At 40.8% G+C, this 27,267-nt stretch overlaps 4 protein-coding genes across 5 annotated transcripts; 2 read left to right on the forward strand and 2 right to left on the reverse strand.

The window, feature by feature from the left end:
- Positions 1-1,139: 1,139 nt before the first annotated feature.
- Positions 1,140-14,626, forward strand: ints6l (integrator complex subunit 6 like). Of its 2 annotated transcripts, XM_037076949.1 has the most exons (19): positions 1,380-1,444; positions 1,564-1,641; positions 1,729-1,993; positions 4,824-4,973; positions 6,605-6,694; positions 6,844-7,027; positions 7,138-7,266; positions 7,847-8,010; positions 8,441-8,593; positions 8,852-8,984; positions 9,278-9,372; positions 9,485-9,595; positions 10,292-10,507; positions 10,636-10,762; positions 11,116-11,258; positions 11,354-11,585; positions 11,676-12,041; positions 12,139-12,232; positions 12,400-14,626. In XM_037076949.1, exons 3-19 carry the CDS (start codon positions 1,781-1,783, stop codon positions 12,500-12,502), a joined length of 2,703 nt encoding a protein of 900 aa, XP_036932844.1. In that variant the 5' UTR covers positions 1,380-1,444; positions 1,564-1,641; positions 1,729-1,780; the 3' UTR covers positions 12,503-14,626. The 2 variants fall into 2 exon arrangements, with proteins under 2 accessions (XP_036932845.1, XP_036932844.1); XM_037076950.1 differs by lacking the exon at positions 1,729-1,993 and having other exon boundaries at positions 1,140-1,444.
- Positions 14,627-15,318: 692 nt separating this feature from the next.
- On the reverse strand, positions 15,319-18,704 carry mmgt1 (membrane magnesium transporter 1). The gene is made up of 4 exons (XM_037076951.1): positions 18,547-18,704; positions 18,127-18,179; positions 17,922-18,025; positions 15,319-16,193 (listed from the first exon to the last, which is right to left on the reverse strand). Exons 1-4 carry the CDS (start codon positions 18,623-18,625, stop codon positions 16,037-16,039), a joined length of 393 nt encoding a protein of 130 aa, XP_036932846.1. The 5' UTR covers positions 18,626-18,704; the 3' UTR covers positions 15,319-16,036.
- Positions 18,705-18,896: 192 nt separating this feature from the next.
- Positions 18,897-21,571, forward strand: pfdn6 (prefoldin subunit 6). Its single transcript, XM_037076952.1, has 4 exons — positions 18,897-19,098; positions 19,311-19,381; positions 19,469-19,593; positions 21,249-21,571. Exons 1-4 carry the CDS (start codon positions 19,035-19,037, stop codon positions 21,367-21,369), a joined length of 381 nt encoding a protein of 126 aa, XP_036932847.1. The 5' UTR covers positions 18,897-19,034; the 3' UTR covers positions 21,370-21,571.
- Positions 21,572-24,694: 3,123 nt separating this feature from the next.
- her5 (hairy-related 5) lies at positions 24,695-26,170 on the reverse strand. The gene is made up of 3 exons (XM_037077172.1): positions 26,014-26,170; positions 25,808-25,903; positions 24,695-25,698 (listed from the first exon to the last, which is right to left on the reverse strand). Exons 1-3 carry the CDS (start codon positions 26,059-26,061, stop codon positions 25,216-25,218), a joined length of 627 nt encoding a protein of 208 aa, XP_036933067.1. The 5' UTR covers positions 26,062-26,170; the 3' UTR covers positions 24,695-25,215.
- Positions 26,171-27,267: the final 1,097 nt, after the last annotated feature.

The raw sequence follows: 27,267 nt of genomic DNA on the forward strand, positions 1-27,267 counted from the left end.
TAGCCTTTTTACCCTATTTTCACTGTGAGCAAATGACAAACAACACGTGCAACTGCACAGGATATTGTTGTAAAGCATATGCATAATAGTTTGAGCAGAAAGACCTGTCAAAAAAGATGAGGCCTTTATTTTGTTACAGTAAATAGTGTGTCAGGGTTTTGCCACTATGACTTTCTACTGACCTTTAATCATTGCAGTCTTTTTCTCTAGTTTGTTATAGTCTAAGTTTATGATAAACATTTTTCTGCGGTTTAGGGTGATTTACTCGTAAGGTGTTTGATAAAGTGTTACAAAAACATATCAAAAATACTTTTTAATGTAACAGCGATGCTGCCTTCAAGTGCTGTCGGATGTATTTCAATCTTTAAAGCACACGCTGAACAGGAGGTCTTCATGTGGTTCTGGACGTTTGACAGGGAAAGTGACTCCATATATTGCCAATACTATATTTTATTTGGTGAGCTGTTTGAGTGAATTTACGTTGCCTATGTTCTACCTACTCAGTTTATCTGTTTCTAACTTAAATGTGCATTTTATCTTGATTATGCCATATGCAGCATAAAATGCGCATGCCGTGAATATGAATCTTGATACCTAGACCCAAGCAGTCTCCAACTAAAATACCGTTGATTGTTTGATTAGGTGATGTAAGTGCATATGTTTTTGTAGTGTAGTTAATCTGAAGGACGGATCTTTTTTGCAGGGCTTTGAACGCCTCAAACGAGTGACATGAGAGGGAGCAGAGAAAGAGAGGGGTTGTGTGTGTGTGTGTGTGTGTGTGTGTGTGTGTGTGTGTGTGTGTGTGTGTGTGTGTGTGTGTGTGTGTGGAGGAGGGGTGCGAGGGAACTAGCAACTAATATCAAGATACTCAGGTCTCTGAATATGATCTATACAACCATTACTATCACTTTACTGGTTTTAAAACTGGCAGACCATACTTTTGAATATCCGGCCGTTTAGCGCACACAAACACATGCACACACACACGAGCGAAAGGGTAAGCGGATGTACTGTATACACGAGCTATGTCGACCTCGTTATATATTTATATATTAGAGAGGGCGTGGTCACTGGATTTGGGCTCAGCCAATGGCGTCGTAGTGGAGGGAGCGGGGCGTTCCATTCGGTTAGGAGCAGAAGTTGAACAGCGCGAGCTGAGACAGAGCGCTAGAAAGGCAGCCAGAGAGAGAGCAGAGGCAACGGCCCTCTTCTGGAGGGGGGGCTTATTATAACAAATATATACACACATGTGTGAACTGTTTGGCCGCACGATAGGTCATATGTGGACAACAGTTATTTTAGAAAAGCATACAGCCGCGGCTTTACATTTAAAATGCCTATTTTACTTTTCCTCTTAGACACGTCCGCCTCTATGAATCAGCGCACTTATTTGGGTACGACGTATCTGGACGTTGCTAAAGGCGCGGTTGAGGTCTTTATGAAGGTAAAGAACGATTTTACCCCGACTTTTTTCAGCAAGTGTGCACCTTTGGAGAGCTTAGGGTTCCATGGACAAGACTGGTCGAAATTAATATATATGTTTTGGTTTTCTTTTTTTGACAGCTGCGTGCCCGAGACCCGGCTAGTAGAGGCGACAGGTACATGCTAGTTACATTCGATGATCCACCATACGGAGTGAAGGTAATTAGCAACTGATACAATTTTTACATTTGACAAGTCGAACGTATTTTTCTGTCAGTGAGACTTTATTGTCCTTCTGGTTTGTAGTCAGTGTTGGGCGCCTCTCCGGTGGCGAAAAACGGCATTATTTTTGCTCCAAATGCCCGCAGACCTGGAGCTGCACTGCCTCCGACCATCCAGCGGACATTTTGCTTTTGTGTTGAGAAAAGTCTCGGGCGTTGAGATGGAGGCGGAGAGATTTATTATCGCCTATGACGTCGCTCTTTTTTTGAAAGTACAGTGGCTAGATTGGTCAAGAAGCCCGCCAATCATCCTCTACCCCGCCCCTCGCATCATCCGTGCATTACTATTGGTCAGTCTGGGCTGAAAGTTGATAAACCCTCTTCATCATGAGAATTTTTTTTTTTATTTTCATGTGCGTTCGCTTGAGGAACGTTGTCATTATACAGTTGATAATTATTTGTCATACCGACATTACGAACACTATGCTCAGCATACAAACACTCTAGTTTTTACACATACACACATGCATGCACCCAATCAAAACAAACAACCTGTGAATCACTGCAACAATATCAGGGGTCCATATCAACAAAGCTATCCTCACCACTAAGCTTTTTATGCCCAATAAAGTGCAATCTTAAGTACCCGCATGAACCCCCAAAGTCCCTGGTCTGCACCAGTTACTGGTCTTTAATATAAATCTCTTGGCCTGCCTAACTCTACAAACAACATTACTACTACTCAACAAAACATACTGAGTACTTTTATTCCATTTATGGCTGAAGGGCTTCAAAATAGTTTGTTTTTGTCATATAATCTTCTTTTTCATCTTGTATTTCATCTTAATAGTAGTTTCTGGTGTGCAGAGGAGCATATGTTGCAAGTGCAAGTCAAAATGTACTTGTTTTGACAACTTAAATCTGTATTGATTCTTTTTCTCACAAACTTTTTTTGATTTTTTTTAAAGATCAATTTTTGTGTACAATGCTGCACCATTCCAACAGCTGCAGCCCTTTAAAGTGCGCTAGCGCAGAAGCAATAATATTACAGCACATATCATGCTTATTAGGTACAGAACACATAATAATGTAGTGTAATATTTCACACTTTTGTCCAAGCATTGGGGATGCGTGCACTTCTCATGATCATACAAGCAACAAAGAAAATGGAAATGTATAAATAATTAATTATGTGGGAGGAGTGGGAATGTAGGAGAAGTGGATGAAAAATTTAGCTTGTAAAATAAATTATTCTTATTTTATGATCTGATTCCAGGTTTTCTCTTATACAATAAATCAAAACATTGAACTAGCTATGATTTATGTATTCAATTATACTTTTGACTAGTCCATTATTAACTGTACAGCTTCCTACATTTTTACTTTGATTATATTTTGCCTAACACACATTAGGTAAAGTAACATAAAATTACATGTTTTTTATAGGACAGTTGTATTATTATATTGTTTATTTTTTGGTGGATTGGCCAAGCTTTTTTTTACCACTTCCCTCTCTTCAGATATGATTTGAATCAAACGTGTAAAAGACAGCTTTTAGCACGATATATTTTGTTTTATACCTTAATATTTTGTTTTGACCTACAACACAGACTTACTTTAGTAGTGAGTCTTTTCAGCTGATGTGCATTTTTGCTTAGCTTTTATTTTCAAAGTTTTGTTTGGGACAAGTAACTATCATGCTTTATCTGGCTCTTTAGTGACCACCAAATGGACCAGTCTGAGCTCACTGCCTCTGCCCCTTAAGCATAATGGTGTGATCTTTATATTGTTTCTGCAGGTGTATATGTAGGACTGGGGTCATGACTAAATGTTACAGGTAGATGTTGTCATTCATGAGTTTCTTCATACTTCATTCAGTCATTGACCTTGCAGTATTTGAAACCAGATCACTGGCTGATGTTTCCCATCCAAATAATCATGTGTTTGACATCAGAGCAATATAATCTGACATCTGATTCTCGTCCCTCACCTAAAATTACCCAGGTGCAGCTGTCTGAAGTGCTATTCCCTTGTTTCAAAGTCAGTCCTCAACTCCTCTTCCTCTTAGTCTTCCTCTCTCTTTTGCGTCCTTTGTTGTTTCTGCCGGCTGTTTGCTATGAGGATTATGGCGAGAGGACAAGGTTATGCTGAATGGTGCTGCTCTGATTGCACAGTTACAGAGAGGCAATAAATTGTTGATGTACAGGGAGAGAGAGGAGGTTGGTCGAGGAGAAAATAGAAATATTCTGTAGTTTGAATTATTGAGTGCAAGCTAAGCCTTACACTTCCACTGGCCTACACAAGGGTCTATGTCTGGGTTATAACTTGTCTACTATCACTGGGATTGTCTTCCACATACAGTTTTGCCTCAGTGATGTTGCTTGTATGTCTGTGTAATATTCATCTAACGTCTTTCATGTGACACAAGAAATTCCACCCAAATCATGGCTTTGGAATGATATCCCATGACAATCTAAAAATCTAGACACTGGCCTATTTCAGAGCATACGTGTTGATACTTGAACTTCAAGATATTTCTCCCTTTCTCTTTGTCTCTCTCTCTCTCTCTCTCTGTCTCCCCCTCCTTCTCTCTCGATAAAGAAAGTGGTAAGCTTGCAGGGCATCCTTAGATTAAGCATGAAGCTGCAGTAAGGTACTTGACCCTGCTGGAGAAAAGTCCAAAGCAGTAATACACCCACAAGCTCTCCTATGGGAGTATATTTCCGTCAGTACGGAGGACAGGCTGCAGGGGGAAGAAGAGTATTTTTGGGTGCTTGTCATGTATGAAATTAGGTTCATTTTTCCAACAGCACCATTCAGCTCAAATGTGGGCCTACATTTCAGCAATATTGTCATCTATTTCCAGAGCTTGACATAACCTGATATCATTGCATTGTTACTCTCTGGTTGTTATCCTGCACAGAGAATCAATGGGCTGCTAAGACAAACCAGTCTTACCCAAGGTAGCAGTCATATGCTTGACTTCAATCAGTTTGTGGTCGTCGATGAACAAAACTCCTTCTGTTTTCCTTTGTAATTACACAGTATGGATATCTGGGGGTGTGGATCTATTTCGGTTAGCGGTTGTTCACCATGCACTGAGGCTTCAGGCTTCTTCTGCAGCTACTGTGTTGTGTGTTTTCCATGCAGTACATTCAACTCACTGTGTATGTTTTTCAGGCCGGCTGGAAGGAGAACCACGCCACCTTCATGTGCGAACTGAAGAACCTGCAGGCATCTGGGCTTACCACATTAGGTCACGCCCTTCGCACAGCCTTTGACCTGCTGAACCTCAATCGTCTCGTCTCAGGCATAGACAATTATGGACAGGTATTTGATGACAACATCCTGGTATGCATTTCTTTGGCAGCAGTCTCATCTGCTGTCATGAGAGAAAATAGAAATTGTTTAGATAGGGTTTTGTAGTTTTTTTTAAAGGTTAAACAGTCATTTTAATTAAAGCTGCAATTATTAGTCATCTAATGTATTAGTCCATTATCAGAAAGACTGTTGGTCAGACAAAAAGAGCAATGGGATGTCATTTCTTTATACTTTAATACATATTTCATAATTACGTAGATTATATTTCATTCTGTAAGGCATTTGACTGATTAAGAACATATTCAGCAGATTTATTACTAATGATCAAAAAATCTTAGCTGCATCTGCATGTGGCATTATGTAGATTAAGATAATACAATATTACAATTTTAGGGACGTAATAATACAAACTCATAAATATTTATGCTTTCCATAGATGAATAAACAAGCTTTCCTCAAAGGAAAATACAGTCCAAAACACTGTTTGAATGACAGGATCCAAATGTAAAACAGTATGAAATTGTGTTGTTCTTTTAAGGTCTGTTTGTTTGTTGAAAACAAAGAGAGTTTGTTTAGGCATAAAAAAAATCAGTCAATAAAGATTGTTCTCTTCTGATTAAAATTCCTTCCCTTTAATGATTACTCACAGGATTTCTTTAGATACAATGACTGTATAAAACACACATGAATCTGGCTTTTTTAGTTTTGATTGTGGTTGGACACATGGCATCAGGTACACATGAATACTCTAAGCACCCAGATTGAGTGGAACAGAACAACATGGCTTCTCTCTAGTATGTCATGTATCTGTTATCATTTAGTGGTGGATTGGTTGTGTAATAGGCAGACCAAGCAAACCAATAAGATGGCCTAGAAAAATAGAGATGCTGATTTTAGTCCAAGAAAAGCTGATAATAACACAAGTGGAGGAAGTTAAGTGCCTGTGAGCAAAGAATTTTAAAGCTAATTCCACAAGACAAAATTAGGTCTGACAGAGCAGCAAGAAAGTGAGTGTGAAACAAGGCCTTCCTGATACAGCTACCACACACAGGACAAATTCAGGTTTTGATAACAATTGTGACAAAGCTCTCAGTCAGTGGGCTTTATTCCCTTACCTGGAGACAAAGAGAAGAATATTGACTCTTGATTGCAGCTTAATCCACTCCATCCTGCCTCAGTGAGCACTGTCATCAGCTCCTCGCACACATCTCTCCTCTAAACCCCTGCCTGGAGCCAAAGATAGACTACTACGCTCAAGTAGTGATTCAAGTACTATGCATTGTGTGTGTGTGTGTGTGTGTGTGTGTGTGTGTGTGTGTGTGTGTGTGTGTGTGTGTGTGTGTGTGTGTGAATCCACTGATGCATTCTCTGTATGTTTGAATTAGACAAGGCTGACCCCTGCAGCAGAGTGCTAGAGGCCTCTGTCCTTAACAAGTAACACAAGGACAATCTGCAGCTTACAGCTACAAGATTACAAGCTGCGACACACAGTTCATATTAGTATCCAGAAGGTTATCAGTGATGTGATGCCATGGTTGGTTTAGAACTTAAAGAAAAGTAAGCAGTTTGATAAGAAAAATTAGGGTCACTGTTTGGCTGAACTATAATTTAATTGCTGGCTGTTACTGTTTCTCTCTCAGGGTCGCAACCCCTTCTTCCTTGAGCCATCTGTGATCATCACTATCACTGATGGGAACAAGCTCACACACAGCTCTGGGGTGCCAGATGAGGTGAGAACACAAACAAATGCAGTAGTGCCACCATGTGATGTTTGCTGTAATGTGTTAAGACTTGACGGACGGTTAAAACAAATGGTGACCTATGGCAGATTTCTCCTATAAAACTTCTTATCCTTGTCTATTTTTACCCTGTTGTCTAGCTGCACCTGCCTCTGAACTCTCCGTTGGCAGGCAGTGAGCTGACCAAGGAACCATTTCGCTGGGACCAGCGTCTGTTTGCATTGGTGCTGAGGCTGCCAGGAGCAGCCACACCAGACAACGAGCAGCTTGGCAGCGTCCCCACAGATGAGTCTGCCATCACTCAAATGTGTGAAGTCACTGGAGGTTCATCATTTTCTTACCATTTATTTTCATAATTATTATGTGTCTGTACTTTTTTTGAAGCAATCATAATGCATATTATTATCGACACTAAACTCCCATCTCTCTCTCAGGGCGATCATACTGCGTGCGGACACAGAGGATGCTGAACCAGTGTCTGGAGTCTCTGGTCCAAAAGGTTCAAAGTGGTGTTGTTATTAATTTTGAGAAGACAGGGCCAGATCCGCCACTCGTTGGGGAAGGTGAGTTATTGGATTACACAAACTGAAAGGACACAAAAATGTAGTCTTGTCCTCTGAATAGTTATGGACACATTTACAACCATTAAGAGCAGTTTAAAAACATTTAAGTCTATAAGTCAATAAATGTTGTTATCCACAAAATGTTTCACTACCAAAGAACCCAGTCAAGTGCTTAGAGCATGAATCAAACTGCTCATGCACTCTGTGAGAAGTGTGTTTTATTGAGTCTCTGAGCACATTATCTCATCACATTTCATGCAGGGAGTTAGAGCAAACATACTGTGGGCAGTAAACCAGCTGAAAGCAGAAGAGACTCTTCTCACCCTGGATCACCACAGTGCAGTTTTTCGTGAAAGGAGAACTGAGTGCATTCTCTCGATCAGCCAAATATGAAAGAGCATAAATGCTGAGAATTTTGACTCATAATAATTATACTGGTAAAAGGGGGGATTCCAGTTGGTATTGTATCTTATAAACAGACATTTTTAGGGACAACTAGAAGCTGGTAGAAAAGCTTATTCCTACTAGTGACTCAGGTTTTCAGTTGTTGTTGATTGTTTGTGTTTTGTTATTTTTACAGACAACTCAGTGGAGTTGAGTCGTCCTATGTCGTCCTTTGGCTCACAGCCGTGGCACAGTTGTCACAAACTCATCTATGTGCGACCAAACCCAAAGACGGGGGTTCCAGTTGGGCACTGGCCCATACCAGAGTCCTTCTGGCCCGACCAGAATTCTCCCACCCTGGTGAGCAGACAGGGGTTAAAATGTGTCAGGAGCACCTTAAGTTGATCAGTTTTCAGGTTATCTTTTAGTGAACTGGGTTTATGACCATATGTGCATGTAAATCTGAATATGTACAGAATAAATTAACACTGCAGGCTGTTTTAGACATTATTCCATTCACCCCACATTTGCAGATTGTGTGTAGATTTTCCCAGCAGAGACACATTTACACACTTTCTCTTTAACTTCACCCTGTCTCTCTTGTTTTACTGCCCTTCTATTTTTTTATTGGCAGTTCTCCTTTTCTGAGCCAGTAATTTTGACCTACAGTTGATATATAACAGCTCTTATTACTACTGTCTGTTGCATTTAGCAAAGACATCAAACTCGTCCATGCCACAGATAAACATGTCTTACAGTTTCCTCACTGATCTCCATCTCTTCTTCCCAGCCACCTCGCACTGCACATCCTGTGGTGCGTTTCTCTTGTGTGGACTGTGAGCCCATGGTGATTGACAAGCTTCCCTTTGACAAGTATGAACTGGAGCCATCTCCACTCACCCAGTTCGTTTTGGAAAGGAAGTCTCCACACATGTGCTGGCAGGTATAGTAGATATTCAAACACCCATCCGCTTCTGTTGGCTTGTTTTTACTGTCACTGGTGTTGCCCCTGGGATTTTTCCAGAAATGAGAAATAGTAATCAGGCTGCCAGCTTAATTCAAAACATCTTTTTCGTTTGTTTGTTATGAATTAGTAATGAACCTTTTATGAGTCTCTGAGCACAGTTTTCTGAAGTAAAATTTTTTGCAGCTCAATAACCCAAATTATATTTGACTTTATAATTTTCCTTGTTGTCCTCAGGTGTTTGTTAGCAGCAGTGCGAAGCAGAATGACCTGGGGCAACCATTTGGCTACCTTAAAGCCAGCACCACTCTCACCTGTGTCAACCTGTTTGTCATGCCTTACAATTACCCAGTCCTTCTTCCGCTCCTAGGTAAATTGTTTCTTTAAAGTGGCCTCAAAACTTCTGGGTCAGTAGATCTGAGCCTTCCTTTTCTGGGTCACCTCATCATCCTCAATCTTTTCTTTTTCTCCCCTGGTTGTCTACCTGTAAACATTGTCACACATAACAACAACAGCTTAATCAGCAGTTCATCTTAATAATTCTGTGCAACAAATAGATATGTTGGGGTATTTTGGGACATTTAAAAGGATAAATGGTAGTGTATGTTTGCTGCAGCAGGAGGTGTGGGTGGATGTCTGACTCCTTTTTTTGTCTCCTTTCAGATGATTTGTTTAAAGTGCACAAACTAAAACCAAACCTCAAGTGGCGGCAAGCTTTTGAGATGTACCTGAAGACGATGCCTCCGTACTACCTCTTGGTAAACTGATCCTGTGACACTACACTACTTTTAGTAAACGTTTAGTGCGTGAATTTATAATGTTTCTGCATTTAACTAACATCCACAGTTTCCTCTTGCTATCTTCTGACAGCCCTTGAAAAAGGCATTGAGGATGATGGGGGCGCCTAACCTTATTGCCGAAACTTTGGACTGTGGCCTCAGTTACAGTGTTATCTCCTACCTGAAGAAGCTCAGCCAGCAGGTACAGTGAGCATGAGTCAAAATCAAAATGTGATGAAAACTCACACACATGGCAACAACTTAAGTTATATAAGGTGATAGTATCATGTATCGGTATTAAAGGGGCATCTGAAAGGCTCAGTAGTTCACAAGCAAGGATGGGGCGAGTTTCACCTATTTGTGAAACACGATTGTATAAAGCTCAGAACACACTGTTCCGACTTCCCAGAATGAGGCTTCTAGTATGTATATGAATATGTCTGTCGTCCAAAATATCACAGATTGTCATGAATCATGCCTGCTTTCTTGGCCTTAAAGATAGTCAACACTGACACTGTGGTGAATCTTCATAAAAGTGTACAATGCAATTGATCTTACTTTGTCATCCAAACACGAGGCAAACAAGCTCTTCCTCTTTGTTCTATTATGTGGGAGAGGAGCTGCAGTGTGTTTAGACCATTATTATTGATGTAAACATACTGCTGCAGTGTTTGAGTTCAGCAGACGGCTTGTAAACACTGTTCGTATAAGAAAGCAAGCATGAAGTGTGAAATTATTTTTTTTTAAGATCTAACACAGCAAAATGCACAACAAACTGCTTTGATGTGTCTGTGCTGTCAACAGTATTCCTTACCAAAGTCTCATTTCAGTCTGAACTCAAGCACCTGACAAGACTTGTTAAGTGAATCATTTCTCTCCCTGTTTTGTTGGTATAAAGGCAAAGATGGAGTCAGATCGCCTGATCGTGTCTGTGGGGAAGAAGGCTCCCCAAGAAACTGGCATCAAGGTGAAGAACCACTCCAACTCCCTCTCTCTGGCCCACCGTCGGGACTTCAAGCAGTTGCTGCAGGGAATCACCGGAGAGGGGCCCCTTCGTCTGGTGGACATGAACTTCAAAGAGTTTGCTGGCTTCCAGATCGCCCTGCTCAACAAGGTATATTTAGGACAGAAAGGACATTTCTGAAAAGCATGTCATACTTATGGTGGGTGGGAAAGTTGGAGGATATATGGGGCAAGTGTTTGGTGCTTTTTCTCAGACCGGACATGCTGATGTGTTCACAGGACGTAAAACCTCAAGCTTATCGAAATGCCTATGACATCCCAAGGCGTAACCTTCTGGATCAGCTCACCCGAATGCGCTCCAATTTGCTGCGGACGTCACAAAAACTAATACGAGGGCAAGACGAAGGTATAAAATCCTACATTTAAAGTTATTTTGAGTGCTTTTGTCCTCCCCTAATCCTGATGAAAGCAACTCTCAAACGTCAGTTCCAAAGGAGGAAATACAATTGTTTACGGTCTTAAAATAATCAGAGCTGACTTTGCAATTTTAAGAAAATTTTATGCAAATATGCAAAAAATATTAATCTAAAAAATATCAAGCAGATCCAGTTGAGATATATTTCTAACAATTTGTCCAAATCCTGCATGGTTGGGGATAGTCATTTAAGGGCAGTAAATTGTGCCGAAATAGCAACAAAAATACTGTAAGAAATCCTGTATTGTTACTTAAGTATTTATAAGATATTCTGTGGTTGTCAGACTATCTTCACAGTATCCCGGTGGCACAAATGGGAAACTATCAGGAGTACCTAAAAATGATGCCTTCTCCCCTGAGAGAGATCGACCCTGACCAACCCAAACGCTTGCACACATTTGGGAATCCTTTCAAGCAGGATAAGAAGGTAAAAAAACATCAACATAAATCGTTTTATCTATGGACAATGAGGTTTCTCTGTTCAATATTTGACCTCTCTTTAATGTTTGTTTTCTCGTAAAGGGGATGATGATCGATGAGGCTGATGAGTTTGTAGCAGGTCCTCAAAATAAGAAAAGGGTCAATTCTGGTGATCCAAACTCAGGCGTCACTATGAAGAGAAGGCGGAGTATGTCCCCGTTACTGCGGCGGCCACAGACACCACCAGGCACCCCCAACCACGTGGTGGTGGGAAAGAATCCAGCAGGGGTTCAAGGGCAGCAGAACCTCCTCAAACCCATCCCACAGCATAAAGGTAAGAACCTAGAGCATTAGATGCATCAGAAATGAGGATGTGATTGAAAATGTGCACTGAATTTGTAATTTGTATTTGTTACCTTGACAGGAGTGGATGGCAACAACATGGCGGTCACTGAGAGTAACGGAGATGGGATTCTTGGGCCTGAATCGGGGGAAATCTGGCCAGCAGAGCTGGACACTGTTGCAGAGAACCCATCATCATTGAGCCTGGAGGAGAAGGCCGGGCTCGGAGATGACGTCAACATGATAGAGGAGAAACTTGTGGAAGATGATCTAGATGAGCAGCCGCTCGAGGAGAACCACAACTGTGAGGGACTGAGTCCACAGAGCCACCTAGAGGACCCTGAAGCTGACCCCACAGTGCTAGAGACCATATACATAGCCCCACTAGATGGCAGCCAAGCTGAGCTGAGGAGTCGGGTCATCAAGGAGGTCCGCAAACCTGGAAGAAGTGTGTATAAGCCATTACATTTATTTTTATTGTAACCTGTTGTAGTCAATGTCATATTGGGAACATATGTCTTTCAATTCGGTGTGTTTTTTCTCAGACTATGAGGCAATACTCAGACTACTGCAGCAGGTGAAAGGACCAGCAAATGTTCAAAAGTACTTCATCCAGCATGCTATCAGAGAGGCCATTAGGTAAGAAACAATGACTCATTTTAGACTTTTTTTAAGAACTGGGCTGAGTGGAGGTGTTTTCTTGAAGCACAGCTGTTATTAGCAATGACTAATTATTTTCATATCCTTGTAAATCCTGTCCATGGACACGTCACTCCTAGCCTTCTGTCTAATGTCCTCTCTCACAGGTTCAAGAAGCGGGTGCTGATCCAGCAACTAGAGATAGCCCTTGCTAAGGTGGATGAGAAGCACACGGCATCTTCACAGCTTCCAAATGATCATGGCAGTTAGTGAAGAAGCCACCTTGGGACTAAAAACAGGAATGAGGCTCCTTTCGTCTAAGTATTGACCATCAGATTCACCACCACAAAAGGGAGTTGAGAGGCCTCTAAAAGATAATTTGGGGACCTGTAGGAGAGAAAAAGGACAAATGCACTGATAGTAGATGCTCTCACTGTCCCTGTTCTGTTACATCACATTCTGTTAGAGGTGGAGGGTGAGGGTTTTAACTGAAGGAGCAGCCTTCGGTACAGATCCACTCCAGATTAGTAATGAGACTTTAAATATAATCCTCTTTATATTGACAGATGCCTTAAACATGCATATGGCTTTTGTCTGTATCGGCACATTGTTTAGTAGACACACATACACACACTCCGTTAGACAGATACAGAATAAGCCGTCAGATCCTCATATAACCTCATTAGTTGGGGGTGGACAGAGTCATTCCTGTTATTCTGCAGAAACAGATCATTCTTCAGTTGGTCTGAAAAGTGTTTGGTCCACCTAGGTATACCTTGGATTGTGAGTGTTCGATCTGCATAAAGGATGAGGTACAGACAATAACTGTGTTTTTCTGTACCAGACTGATCCTGTTATCTGATATTTTCCTAGCCATATCACCTCATACTGATATGCATTTGCATTAAAAGGTAACCAGCTTTACACATTAAAGTGTGTTTACAGGTCTTGAGGAGTAATACTGAATATGTGAAAAAAGTTGTATAGAGACTTTTGTGGCTCCAGAGGAAGCTGCATGTAATCTGATACATTACTGCCAGTGATGTCATTCAGTGATTAAATTGCATTATGGGTAATGTAGGCACCAGGTTGTGCAAAGGAAGAAGATCATGTGAAGGTGACAGTGTTTTTGATCATTTTTAAACTGTCTATTATGAGTCTAACAGTGTAATAGGAGTACAATTCATCACTGGAAGCAATTCATCAGATTACATGCAGCTTCTTCTGGAGCCACGAAAGACTTAATGCTACTTTTTTCACAATTAGTATTCCGTAGTACTCCCCACAACCTATAACATACTTTAATGTGTCAAAATCAAGGGAGTTACCCTTTAAGGGTAGGCGATATGCATAGAATCTATGAGTATCTATGTAATTTCATGTTACAGTAGCAATATGTATTGTGATATATTGCCAGTTTTCTTGATATTCAATTAAGAAACAATTGAAAGATCAATTAGTCAGTCTATTTTTGGCTAATCCAGTTGATAGAATAACAGAAAAACCTCGGTACAACATCTGTTGATACAAAAATATCTGCATATCCAGTATTGCCATATTAAAGTGATAGGTACCCCAGTTTAACTGATATGGCATATTTCTCACATTTCTCTCACCTCATGGTATATCTTGTCTGGTACAACCCAATTCACTTTTTTTTTTCAGGCATCAAGTCCAACAAAGTTTAGCCTGTATCCTAATTAATTGGCTTTAAAATGTTCAAATTGGGTCCATTTTCCTACAATATGACATTTGTGTTGACAACCTTCATACAGCAGTGCTTTCTAATGCTGGAGCTGGACAGCAGTAGTATAAAGATGTACTACTAAGTTGGACTGTTCATGAAATTCCCTCCACAAGATGATTGTTTACTGGTTTATTGATTGAGGATCATTATCCGGTTTCCTGCCATTACAGCAATAGAAGTTCAGTGAATGCAGCTGTTGGAATCCATTTAGAGATTTCTACTCCAACACACATGCACACACATACACTCACTCAGCGTCCTGTAAATCTTACTCCACAGCACCACAATCACTCCATTGATTCCCAGAATCACAACTTCCTTATGAGGAATTTCAGCATCTGTCAGGCTCAGTCGGCAGTCACCTGCTATTTAACAGCCAATAATCTGCCCTCTGCTGCTTTTCACATGAACCCACGTTAGTGCTCATCCTCTATTTCCCTCGTTTTTTATGACAGATGTACACTACTTTTTATTGTTCATAAGGAATAGAGATTATTTTTGTGAATTTGTTTATTTCAGAGTATAAGAAATATTTTGAATTAAATGTTTAAAACCAATTTTGTAAACTGTTAAATACGTCTATAAAATGGAAAGTTTTATGAACCTTTTTTTAACAAAACAAAAAATAAACCAGTGGTAGAATGGTATCTCCTGTTTTTGTGTGTGAGTGTGTGTGTGTGTGTGTACTTGACACGTTAAAGACTAAAAGCCTACAGTGCCATCACATTTGGACATGTATCTGAACATAGACCTTTAAAAAAGAAACTGAGATAAATATTTGGTAAAGTATTGTTTTATCTACAGATGTGAGACTGCCTGATATTTGTGCTGAAGAACAAGGCTTGCTGTTTAAGACAAAAACTAAACCCTCTTTTACAAAAATGAACCAGAATTCTTCCTTGAATGAAGAACATTCACTGCAGTTGTTCTTCAGTAGTCATCTTGGATGTATTTTTAACAGGTGGATCAATCCATCTGACTAAAGCAGCATTTGTAGTTATTATTTGGAAATAACCTCTCTTCGAATGTGTTTCAATGCAAATCAAGTGGGGGACATGAACATTTTCATTTTTTGCAGCTCAAGAGTAACAGATTTGGTGCAGCTTTCTTTACAACTCAGTCTAGAGGCTCAGCTTCTGCTGCCACCTACAGGCCACCGTGAGCAACTGGTCAGGTGGAATTTTGTTGTGGTGCAGCAGTCCAGCAACAAGGTCACAGAGCTTTTTTTAAAGCCATAAACTGTGGACCAACTAGTGATACCATCGGTAGACATTTGATCCCTTTTTGGCAGAAGCAACCTCTCAGTGATACAAAGCAAAAATTAGATTCAGACAACTTGTAAAATCAGTATGCATTTTATTAAATTAAAAACATCTGTTGAATCTTAACAAAATGTAAAATTAAAGAAAAACAAACTTCACCCAAATTAATGTACCATTACTTTCTAGTTCTCCATAGTGTTCACAGTATCATTAGAGCGTCTGCCCTAATGTTTCCTGTTATCACATCTCACCTTGAGTCGATTTCCTGTGTCATAACTCAAACGTCTTTAATGAATACAGGATGTTCAAATGAGCCTTTATGCTACCAGGAAATCATCAAGGAAATAAATGGGTCCTACGTTTATACAACAAAACTCGTTTCGGTTGACAAAATGTTTCCCGGACAGCTGCAGAGGACTGATGTGTGGATGAAATGAAACAGTAACAAAACATGTTTTTATGCCCCTCGTACAAAGAATATACAAAGGACAGCAAGATCCCAGTTCAGTTCATAGGGGACAAAAAGGGTAAATGTCTCTGTATCTTAAGACTCCAAAGCAATTACATACTGTATATACAAACAAATCGGCTTGAAAAACTGAAGGGTTGGCACAGTCAGTGTCAAATATGGTGGTGACCACTTGTATGGACAGAGATGCATGTTTGGACAGCATATTAGTTTATGTACAAATACAAATTAAAGTAGAGGGAGATTAATGCTCTCTTGCTCCCTCTGTCTAACAAAAACACATTTTATCTGAAGTGGATGATGTCACAGGCAGGAAAAGGCCAGTCTCAGTGCAAATGCTCCAGCTTGCGTAGCCGTATGGGATTGGGAAGAGCTTGCTGGTTGCGTACAGAGGTGGGCTCTTCCTCCGGTGAGCGGAATAGCACCCGACCCCGGTGATTGAAAAGGTAAAAAGATGGGTGGTTCCTCAGTGTATCGAATGTTCTAAAAAAAAAAAAAGAAAAAGGACAAAGTTATGAAAAGATATAGAAATAGACCAATATTACATCAAGTCATTCTTTAAATATTAGCAAAGCAATATTGTCCTGCTTTCAAACAGACAGACGGACATTCACATACTTGACACTTAAGAAGGCAGCAGGTGCACTGTAATGTAGTGATGTCATGATTATTGATTAGTTCAAGCTTTTAATGACAGTACTTTGGTTGTGGACAAAAATACATTTCAGAACCCATCTTTGGGAAACACTGAATGACCAACCAACCAACCAACGTCTTGAGACATTAACTGACAGATTTAATCTGAGCAGGAAGCAAAGAAACGACACTGTGAAGAAATAAATACCATACATACAACAATTTGAAAACCTACTGCCATAGATATCTTGTTGATACCAGTGGAAATGTGCACACTGCTACTGCATGGGCTCATTCTTTACATAACACTGAGTACACTGGTTCTATATCAACAAATAACACTCACATGGTGTATGATGTGAAGGAGGCCTTCACAACCACAATATTTGCGCTTGAGGAACCTCTTACCACACGTCCACTTTGTCGAAAATTATGATACGAAAAAAACAAGAGACTGCGATATTACGTAGTTCAGACACTAACATGAACATAAATGAAGCACTGGTTAGTCTTCCAGATGATCCTAAATGCTTTGTTGATAAATTAACTTTGATAGTTAAGAGAATGCAGCCTCTTTATGTGTGAGAATTTACGGCTTTCCTTTATTGTATGGTGGCTAGCACTATTGACTTGCAGCAAGTAAGGTCTTTGATAACAGATTCTCCAGTTTGCTCCACCTTTAAAATGTGTAATTAGACCAGGTGTCTGGTCAGTGCTTAACCAACAACTTAGATCTGGAGTAGGTCCTTCGACACCATAAGTTAGCTACCCACTGCTCCTCAGGGATGAGTTAAAGTCAGAGAAAAGAGTATGATTTTTCTGATAAGGAAAGATCAATCTTTTTTGTATCATTGCAAACTGGATTTAATCATCATCCGACAGGATTACATTAGATTTTAGAAATTGTGATGTTTTTCCATTTCTTATTTTCCTTACATGATAGTGGTTCATAGAAAAAAAAAAAAGAACTCTTCTCCGATTTTTCAGTCAAATGTCTACAATTAGACAAGACTGAGTCTCGGAGGGCAGACACGTGTGGCTGGAAGAAAACTACAGTCATGCTATATAATGACACACTTATTAATCTGATACAGCAAAGACTGTAGAACAGTTTTAGGTGACTTGCTCAACATTCTGCTTGCTAAGATTGTAATGATTTGACATGTGACTCATTGAAGACAACTCAATGTATGTGGTCTGGCCAAAGAATTCCATCTAATACCTAGCATTAAACTACCTGGTATGTATGCATGTATGTATGAGCTAACGTTATAGATGACTTCGTGGTTTCCTCTCATTTGTCATATCTTTTCTTCAATGCATCTCCTTTTATTATAAAGTGTTTGACATTTACATTAGACTTAAGACGAACAAAATACTGCATCGGCCTCCATGACATAACGACCGCTTGATACATAACATCAACTTAAGGGAGTTCAGTGTGTCTGTGGGATTGAATTCACAACAGCGTTACTTTAAATGCAGTAAAAGCAGTGAGCATGCTTCCCCAGTGGCAGAGGACGCTAACAACCACATTATCAAGGGAGGAAGGCGCCACAGGATTACTCAACTCACTTGTTTTTCAGCTCTGAGGAGGCGTCCATGTCTTTGAACTCTCCAGCAATGTGGACGATCCCATAACAGGTCATCACAAAAGATAATAGGGTCTGTAATACAATCTGCAACAGGACAGAACCAGTTGACGATGAAAATAACACAAACTGTTGTGAAAGGAAGTGGGGATAATAACACCGAATGCATTAGGGTGACAAGTACTCACATCAATTGGTAGTGTCTCGTTTTCCTTCTCTGTGAGTCGCATGTATGACCGATCTGATGGGAGAAACGCAGTTTAGCCAACAATTCAAACGAGCCCGTTACACCGTGACAGATGTAACTGAACAGCCAAGACAGTTGCATCTACAAAAAGCCGTGTTAAAATTTTTAAACCGATGGTAGTCACACTAAATGTCGTATAGCCTTGGTGGTTATATTTGAATATCGACGGCATATGGTGATTCAGTCTTTTACCATTGTGAGAAACTATGAACGGGGCTAAGCTCCGCTAGCATCTAGTTAGCTAGCCGCTGAACTGGAAGGCCCAAGCGGCTGTTTTATCACCCTTATCACCCAACGGAGCCGTCTTGATACAAACACAGACAAGGAGACTTGTGTATTCACTCCCTTTACTGTAACTTACGCTGTGCTGCTGAGAACGCTGCATGAGCTAAGGCAAAAAGTCCGACACCGACAACACCTTTCCAAAACGACGAGGCCATCTTGAACCACGGAGATGAGCGACTGGGTGAGGTGTCGTAAAACAGTGTCGTCAAACAGTGTCGTCAACAGCCGCAACCATGACAGGGTAAAAAAATAAAAAATAATAATCAGTAAATAGATTGAATAGAAGATAACCCAATTAAAATGAATAACAAATACATGTGCACACGCTCAATTGATTTTTAATGACAGTTTATTTATGTTTTTTTTTTTGTTCACTTGTGCTAATTACCTTGTCATGCCTTTTAACAGCGAATGCTCTTACTTTGAAGGGATCGGCTAATATCCGCTGTAGCCACGACCCTTTCCTGTTAGCTAACGTTCAGCTTTCATGTCACACCACATTTAGCCTCACTCCTCTTTTACACATTTAATAAGTCTATACTACTTCTTGGATCAAACGCAAAGATGGCAGAGGCCATTCAAAAGAAGTTGAAAGCGGAATTAGAAAAATATACACAGATACAAAAAGGTAGGTGGCAGCTAGCATCGCATGTTTTGTCACACCGGGCCATGTTGAGACGAGCTAACTGACCATAGCAGTACAGCTAGTCATATGGGAAATTAACTTAAACGCTATTTCATGTGCTTTTATCATATAATAAATGATTGCAACACTACTTATGTGACACTATGTAAAAATCGACCACTGTCTCTATTCATTAATATCCGTTTGTTGTTTAGATGTTAGCAAGAGCATGTCAGCCAGGCAGAAGCTTGAGACGCAGCTGACAGAGAACAACATTGTCAAAGAGGTGACTCACAGATTATTTTCCTTCTACACAGATTATTTCCTCGAATGGTGTGTTCAATATTAAAATATGATCTTTCTGTCTTTCCAGGAGCTGGATCTGCTGGAAAACGCAAACATAGTTTATAAGCTTATTGGCCCAGTATTAGTGAAGCAGGACCTGGATGAAGCGAAAGCCACCGTCACAAAGAGGCTGGAGTACATCAACGGAGAGATGTGAGTAACTCTGGAAAAAAACTGTCGCCCAGTCTGAGTTCTTACATCCTACACAGGTGCCATGCTGAGAGAAGAGTAGGCTATAGATAAGTCTGTGTTCCATATATGTGGGAGCCCAGTGTGGTCCCAGTTTTTTGAGGTCATAATAATACATAATAATTACAATTAGTCAATGTGTTGCCATGGCAGTGTTAGAGGAATAGAGTTTTACCTTATAGACATTATAACCAATGCCCACACAGCCTGTTGTAGTCATTAACTGAATTAGAAGTTGTATTGAGCAACAACATCTCAGTAGTTAAATATCTGGGATATCTGGTTTAAGGCCCCATAGCTGTGATCGTAATTGCACCATAACAGAAACGGTCAATGGGTTTTTTTCTCAACAATGCTTATATACTCAGGTAGGTGCATATTCTGCAAATAGAGTAATTATTAGGTTCTTCCAATCCCATTGGGTAAGTAGGATAGTATGTCCCAGTTCTGAAAAAAGCCAACATGTAGTATGCACTCAGTAGCACCAGTGCTCAATGCATACTTGCAATAAACCGCTTCAGATTTGTGACCCAATTCAAATGTATGTCCTCTCAAATTCACATTTGGGGATTTAATATATCATTACAGGCCTGCAAAGCCCATCCTTTTTTGTAGATTCCTCCAAATGAAGGTCTTACCAGCTTTGCATGGACATGTTTTCAGTCTGTTGTCCTTCATGCGTGTAAGTAAAACTCACAGCTAAACTCAACTAGCATGGTATATTCTGTGGCATTCAGAGATTTTTTTAACTTTAGTTGGTGCAGCAAGACATGGCAAGCAATACAAGACAAGACACAACTAAGAACACCAGGAATCATGACAGGTTAAATGCACTGAGAGACAACAAACAAACACTGAATACAGACAAAAGGCGAATAGAAATTTTGGTCTGAAGTGAAAGATCTTCATTCACTGAATTCTTCTTTTCTTTTTGCCTAAACAAACTAAATAAACAAACCCTCTTCATTGTCATTTCTGAATAAACTGAATAAACAAACTATCCTTACAAGACAATGTGATTTCAAACTGTTTCACTTTGTTTATACGTGGCGGACCCTGCCACCTTTCTAGCTTCTACCGGTGTTCTGGGACCTTATTTTCTCCACATACTTGCAGTCTTAAAAGACAGCAGGACTATTTCTGCTCCTGAACCTTTATAAATGGTTCAGTGTGGATATTGGTGCAAACTTAGCTGTGTTATCAAGCTCACAAGTAGAGGGCAGTAAGGAGAGAATCATGTATTTTACAACATCCTTGTCAGTTTTCACTCTGTCTCTGTGATTGCAGGCGCATCACACTTTTTTGTGTATTCCAACAGAAGTTATCAGAAAATTCGAGATTAACCTCAGACTGCTGCTAAATCAACTTTATGATCACTCTGTAGTAATCATCGTTCACTACAATCAATAAAATCAATAATTTTGTTATTAAATTGTGTTTTATATTCTTACCTGGTCCTCCATGTTTGTAAGAGATAAATGCAGTGAAAACATCATGACCCAAAATGTAATTATCAGCACCATGACACACTCTCTTTCCAACATCTCTTTTGTGAAATCATTCAGTGTACGTGAACGTGTTTTTGAAGCTGCCATTTCTGTTTCTTTGGTTTGTCCCAGTCAAAGGTACGAGACGCTCCTGAAAGAGATGGAAAAGAAATCCGACCAGCATCGAGAAGTCCTGTCCAGTTTGCAGCAGGAGTTTCAGAAAGCTCAGGGCATGGCTGTCGGCAAAGTCTGACCAAGTCATCTGGCTGCATACACACACACACACACACACACACACACACACACAGATAAAAGTAGAAGGGGTTAGTCATAATATGATGTAAGCCTTTAACATAAGGCTGATAAAATTCTGCTTGTATCTTGTCAGTGATTTGCAGCATTGTTACTGTGACTTCTCTCTTGTTACTAATAAACGTGTTTTTCATGAAAGCTCATACCTTTTCCTTCGCTATGTTCCTCAGGTTTCTGACCTATAATATGGAGTTGACTGCTAAGTTTGCTTGTTACATGTCTGGTATGGTAGAGAAAGACACCATATGGACAGGTTAACAAGGTTAGAAAAACTTGATTTTCCTTTGTGGGGGTCTTTAATTGTGTGAGTCTTTATAACTGATCGAGTACAGGAGACGGGTTGAAGCAGGCCCTCTTTAATTGCCGGGGCAGGCTGGTGGCAGATGTTGTCCAGTCTCCGACCCGCCCCACACCTCGCAGCCTGAAAAAGGCTCAGCGGTGCAGCTTTGTTCACATTAATGAATGTGCTTTACCCCGCAGTTTACCACCAGCGGAGGCTTTAGGAGACATGAATAATCAAAAACAAAGTCTTCAAAGTTCTTAAACAACAACAAAAAAAAAACTTAAATAACAAAAACTGCGGGCAAACAACTTAAAGTTTTAGCACGACTGTACTTTTACTGTTGCAGCTCGCTTGCGTGGGATCGAGAAATCTCTGCCCCCAGAGCTGAAGATGTGTGGTGATGTTGCTGTAGTCAGTTGTTTCTCACACCAACAGGCTGGAAGATGAGATGACCAGCGACGCTCTCTGTCAGCATCATCCTGAGAACATTAGACGAAGTGTTCCTGAGACGTTTGAGCCACATTAGTAGCTAACAGCAGGCTATCAGACCGGCTAATAACATCTATAGCTGAACAACATCTGTGTTAGCCTGTCGAGCTAACACGCAGTTGTAAGGATGCATCAGCAGTACTTACACACGGAAATATAATATAAAAATGACCAGGATAAATGTACACAATTTAACCAAATATAGCTCTCCTGAGTTCTTTGTTATTTAATTCACGGACCTCCAGCCTTTAGCTCGAGGAATAATAATAAGCTCACAAACAAATGTTTATACTACAGCTTGTGCTGAATTTAGGCTGTAAATACCCGGCCACACATACGGGTGCACTGTAATAACACTGCAGGGCAAGACGGCGTTTGCCGTGCACGAGCCTGTCACCTGTGGCGCGTGGGAAGCGGCAGACCCATTAACACTGAGGTGTGCTGCTCTTATTATTATTATCACCTCAGCTGGAAAGATGGCCGACACGTGGCCACTGGCAGGGAGGCTATATAATATACACATTTTCTAAAACATAAAGTTAAATAACCTCTGAAGTTACTTTCAATAGTCTATAACTATGGCCGATGTATTTTATTTATTACAGGTGATTTCATTAAGTTTGAAACAACCGCACTGCAGCTTTGAGAGCCAGGAAAATTGTACAGACTCACAAAAACATGAATTTAAATTCTCCATAACTCCATAAAGTTTCCCACAATCCAAACATCTCGGCAGATGATGCTCCTTCTGTGACCTGCGCTCATCAGATGTGCTGACGAGGCCAAAAGGTGAGCCATCACCTCTCACCTGTGCTCGCGCCGACGTGATAAAACCAACACAGACACAACTGCCGATGAGCGCGTGCAGTGATGTGCTGGGTTTCTCAGGTCAGCTGAAACTGGCAGATTTCTCACAGTTTGAGTTTGGGGTCATTTTGTAAACAGGTCGAGATTCATTCCTGCCTTGTCTCGTTTTTTTCTTTGTCTGAAGTAAACAGACCTTTAAGTTGGCTAGATGCATCGTGACTGGACTGATCCTGGACTAATAAACAGTGATTCCGCCACTGGACCAGTTCAGTCTTCATTGAGAGAACCCCCCCACCCCCTTCGGATGAAACCCTAATCTGATTACACCTTTAATTGATTTACTTAGTCCCGTGGGCTTTTCTCCAGGCGGTTTAAGCTTTAAAGCGCACAAAAGAGCATCCTGTCGAGAGATCAGCCCAGCGGGACTAACACCTGCTTTCATAAAGGATGTTTTCAAACAGGCTTTGAGGAAATGTACCAGCCGAATCCTCACACGATAAATACATTTCCTCTCATTTACCCCTTCATATCAGACAAATGTTCAAATATATGTTCGTTTTAAGTCGGGTTAACAGCCAAGAAGGTCATGTAGGGGCACAGTCTCTGCTCACTGCACATCAACAAAGTGGAATCCCAAATCACAAGCATTATCCACCATACATTTCAACTATAGGAACCACCAGACCACCGTATACATTTAGGCTATGGGTTAAATTGGCCTATCCATTGATCGCCCTTTATGAATAAGCTCAGCAGGGTACTTAAACATGGTGGCAAAACAGGTGTGCATTGATATGTTGATGTGCGGCCTGTTGGTTTAAGTGCAGTTTTCAGAAAAGAACACGACACATTAACACACTGTCCGCACTCTGCAGTACACAGGCTGTGTCCTACAATCTGCAGACCAGATCTGAAACCTTTAGTTTCCACAAACCAACTCAGGCTGAGGTGCTTAATAACTAAAAACATCGCACTGATACATTAGATGAAATGTGTCCTACGATATTGTGGAGTGTTCTGTGCGTGGAATTGCAAATTGACCATGTTTACATCGCATAATTCCACGACTTAATAAGTATAATTGTAACTTTTACGCAGAAAGCTGGCCTCCGCCATCTTCAGAGCCAGCTGCCTCTGTGCGTTAAGTGTCTCTTCTGACACGCACAGTGCAACTCTGCACCTGGAGAATGTGAGTAGGTGGTAAAAAGAGCTCAACACTTGTTGATGGTCAACCAAAAGGCTCTGAACCTTTTCACGGTACAACTGTTTGTTCTAAAATGCAAGGCGCACAGTGAAAACCATTGCGCAAACGCATGCCAAATGCCGTGGTTGAAATCGATTATATATATATATATATATATATATATATATATATATATATATATACACTTTGTACGATCAGCTGGTCGGGCACATTTCGATGTGGATTTTATAGATTGCTGCCACACCTGAAACAGTCTGGATGCTGGACAGTGTGTGAACGACCACTCCTGTTTGCTTTGTTTACATCTGAAAAACCGCACTCGAGATCATAGAACCAACCGACTCCCTACCATCAACATTTCAATAGAAAAACCATTTCATAACTGCTGTCCAGCCCGGATAAAGTACGTGTTAACTGTCCCGCGGACGCCCACCCTTTCAGCTCAAGTACAAGCTATTGACAAAGCAGATAGGCCACTCTGGATCAGGAATGATCAGGAAATTGTACTTTTATTGTGGGGACAGAGAATTCAGCAAAAAACACAGTCATAAAATAAATTCACGGTCTTCCACTTTTCACGTGTGAAATATTTACAACATCAAACAAAGGCAGCAAAACAAGAACAACAATTCTGATCAAGCTGTAAAAAAAAAAGAGGAAAAAAGGCATTTTGACGCTCGCGTTTCTGCAGCAACGAATACACTTGGGTATTCGTATATAAAAAAATAACAGTGCACAGACACTGCCACCTCAAAACATCACATATTTACAGTTAAACTCAAAAAAAAAGAAAGAAAGAAAAAACATGGTGCGCTGCGAATCATAAGAACCGAAAGGCAACAGCTCCACATGAAAGTGGAGAATTTAATCTTACGTGGGAGTTTTCATGGAAAATATCTTCACTGTACAATAGAATCCAGGCTGTACAACAACATACATATTTACAGTCTGTCGGCATCTATAGCAGCCATATATAGAAAATAACATCTGTGTCAAAGTGTCTGTCACTGAGGCCAGGGCCTCCACACAGGATCGGTGACGTGCGTGGGGCCAACGGTGGAGGAGAAGGGCTCCCTGGTGTCACAGTGGAGGCCAGGCACCTGGGTGAGGTATGGGTGGGACATGGCGTGCTGATGTTGCAGATGTTGAGGAGACAGAGCTGCAGGGGAGGGGGTCAGCTCCCTGTACATGTCCCCTGGGGATGAAGGGTGGGTCTGGGGTTCGGGATACGCGAGGGAAGCCCGCAATGCCTCCCCGCAGCCCTCCCCTAACTCCTGGCTCTTGCTGGCTATGAAGTGGCTGACCCTCATCAGACAGGCCCTCATGCCTTCATGGTAGTTGTGCTGGCGGGTACACGCATGTCCCAGCTCCCTGCTCGGGACTCCGTTCCGGGCCCGGTGAGCCCTCTCCACCTCGTTCTTTGTCCTCAGGAAGTGGACCACACTGTCCAGGATCTCTGCCTTCTCCACCTTTGGATTCTTCAGATTCTAGACAAGAGGGAAAAACAGTGTACAGATCATTCACCTAGTCAGCAGCCTGGAGTTAGAAATGTGTCCAGGATTCAGACTAAAACAGGAGCATGACGCAGGTCTTTACCTCACTGTCGGTGTTCTCCAGCATCAGGAGTCGTAAAGTCTCCAGACTCTGGTTGATCCTCTCCCTTCTGCGTTTCTCCATCACAGGTTTGGAGAACTGTGGGTCGAAGAGTCAAAAAGGATCACGATTATAACCCTGAACAACATTTTCATTCACCTCTCAGTTTATTATTTAGCCCGATATGCATCAGGGCGGCAGCAGCTTACCCTTCTCATGGAGCGCGGTCGGGGAGACTCTGGAGATAAAGCTTTCATGTCTGGAAGGTTGACTCGTGTCTGTTCGTCGCTGCTGTGAGACCAAAATCAAAATGGCACGTGTGCGTTCTCGTTGCAACTTGTTGATATCCCGGCGTGTAGCCCCGCCCCCTCGGGACACGCCCCTCGTTCATTCAAGCAGCACGCGGCCTTGACCCCGGGGAGCGTTCAGTAGACACATCCAGGCGCGTTTAATATGATGTGCACAGTGTGTTCAGGTTACATCATTTCTGAAAGAAACGCCCAAATAACACGACTTTCACCAGGTAAAATTGAGTAGTAGGCAAAATTGAGATGCAGGGATTACAACTGGTTATCAAGTGTTATGGATAAATGTAGCCAAATCATGAAAAACAATGTTGTGTTGGATTATATTTGGGATAACTGCTCAGATCTTCTTTTTCATTTAAAGGTGCACTACTGACAGAATACATTTTAATCAGAAGAGAAACAAAACAAAACAAAACAAAACAACAACAACACCAACACCAACACCAACAAAAACAAAAACAAAAACAAAAACAAAAACAAAAACAAAAACAAAAACACGAATAAACAAATGGACCTAAAAAGACAACACAACTTCATACTGTGACCCTGCCAGCTTTCTAGCTTCAGACTGTGTTCTGGGACCTTATTTTCTCGTTTCTTGTTGCTTGTTTATTCAGTTATGGAGTTTGTTTAACACCTCATGAATGTTGGAACTATTTAATTGAAATTAAAGTTCGAATTTCATGCCAAAACTAGGTAATGTCCATTTCAAGCCCTAATACCACACAGTGTGACACTCCACTACGAGTACAAGTCCAAAACATTAGATAAAAAAAAAAAACCCTGAAAAGTAAAAGTATTCCACTCATTATGTAGTGATATATTCCACTCTAATATTACAACTGAATGAATGTGTATGTTTATCTTACTGCAGTTTAAGGTTGAGTTAATTTTTGAAACTACTTAATTTCCTGTTGACCAGTTTAACCTACAGCAACACATCTTTTTCAGTAAGATCCTCCTTTGTACCAGCGGCTTTTTTTTGTGAGAACAACATATCTCTAAAAAGTCCATCTTTTCATGAGCTTTTCATGAGCTCATGCTTTTCACAACACTGTTGTTGGCATTTTATAGCTACTCCAAGGGGGACTGAATAGTTTTTTTTAAATTTGAATTTTCCCCACCCATCACTCATCTTATCAGTATTTGTATGCA

Source organism: Acanthopagrus latus, chromosome 18 (genome assembly GCF_904848185.1).
Source record: "Acanthopagrus latus isolate v.2019 chromosome 18, fAcaLat1.1, whole genome shotgun sequence".
Lineage (NCBI taxonomy): Eukaryota > Metazoa > Chordata > Actinopteri > Spariformes > Sparidae > Acanthopagrus > Acanthopagrus latus.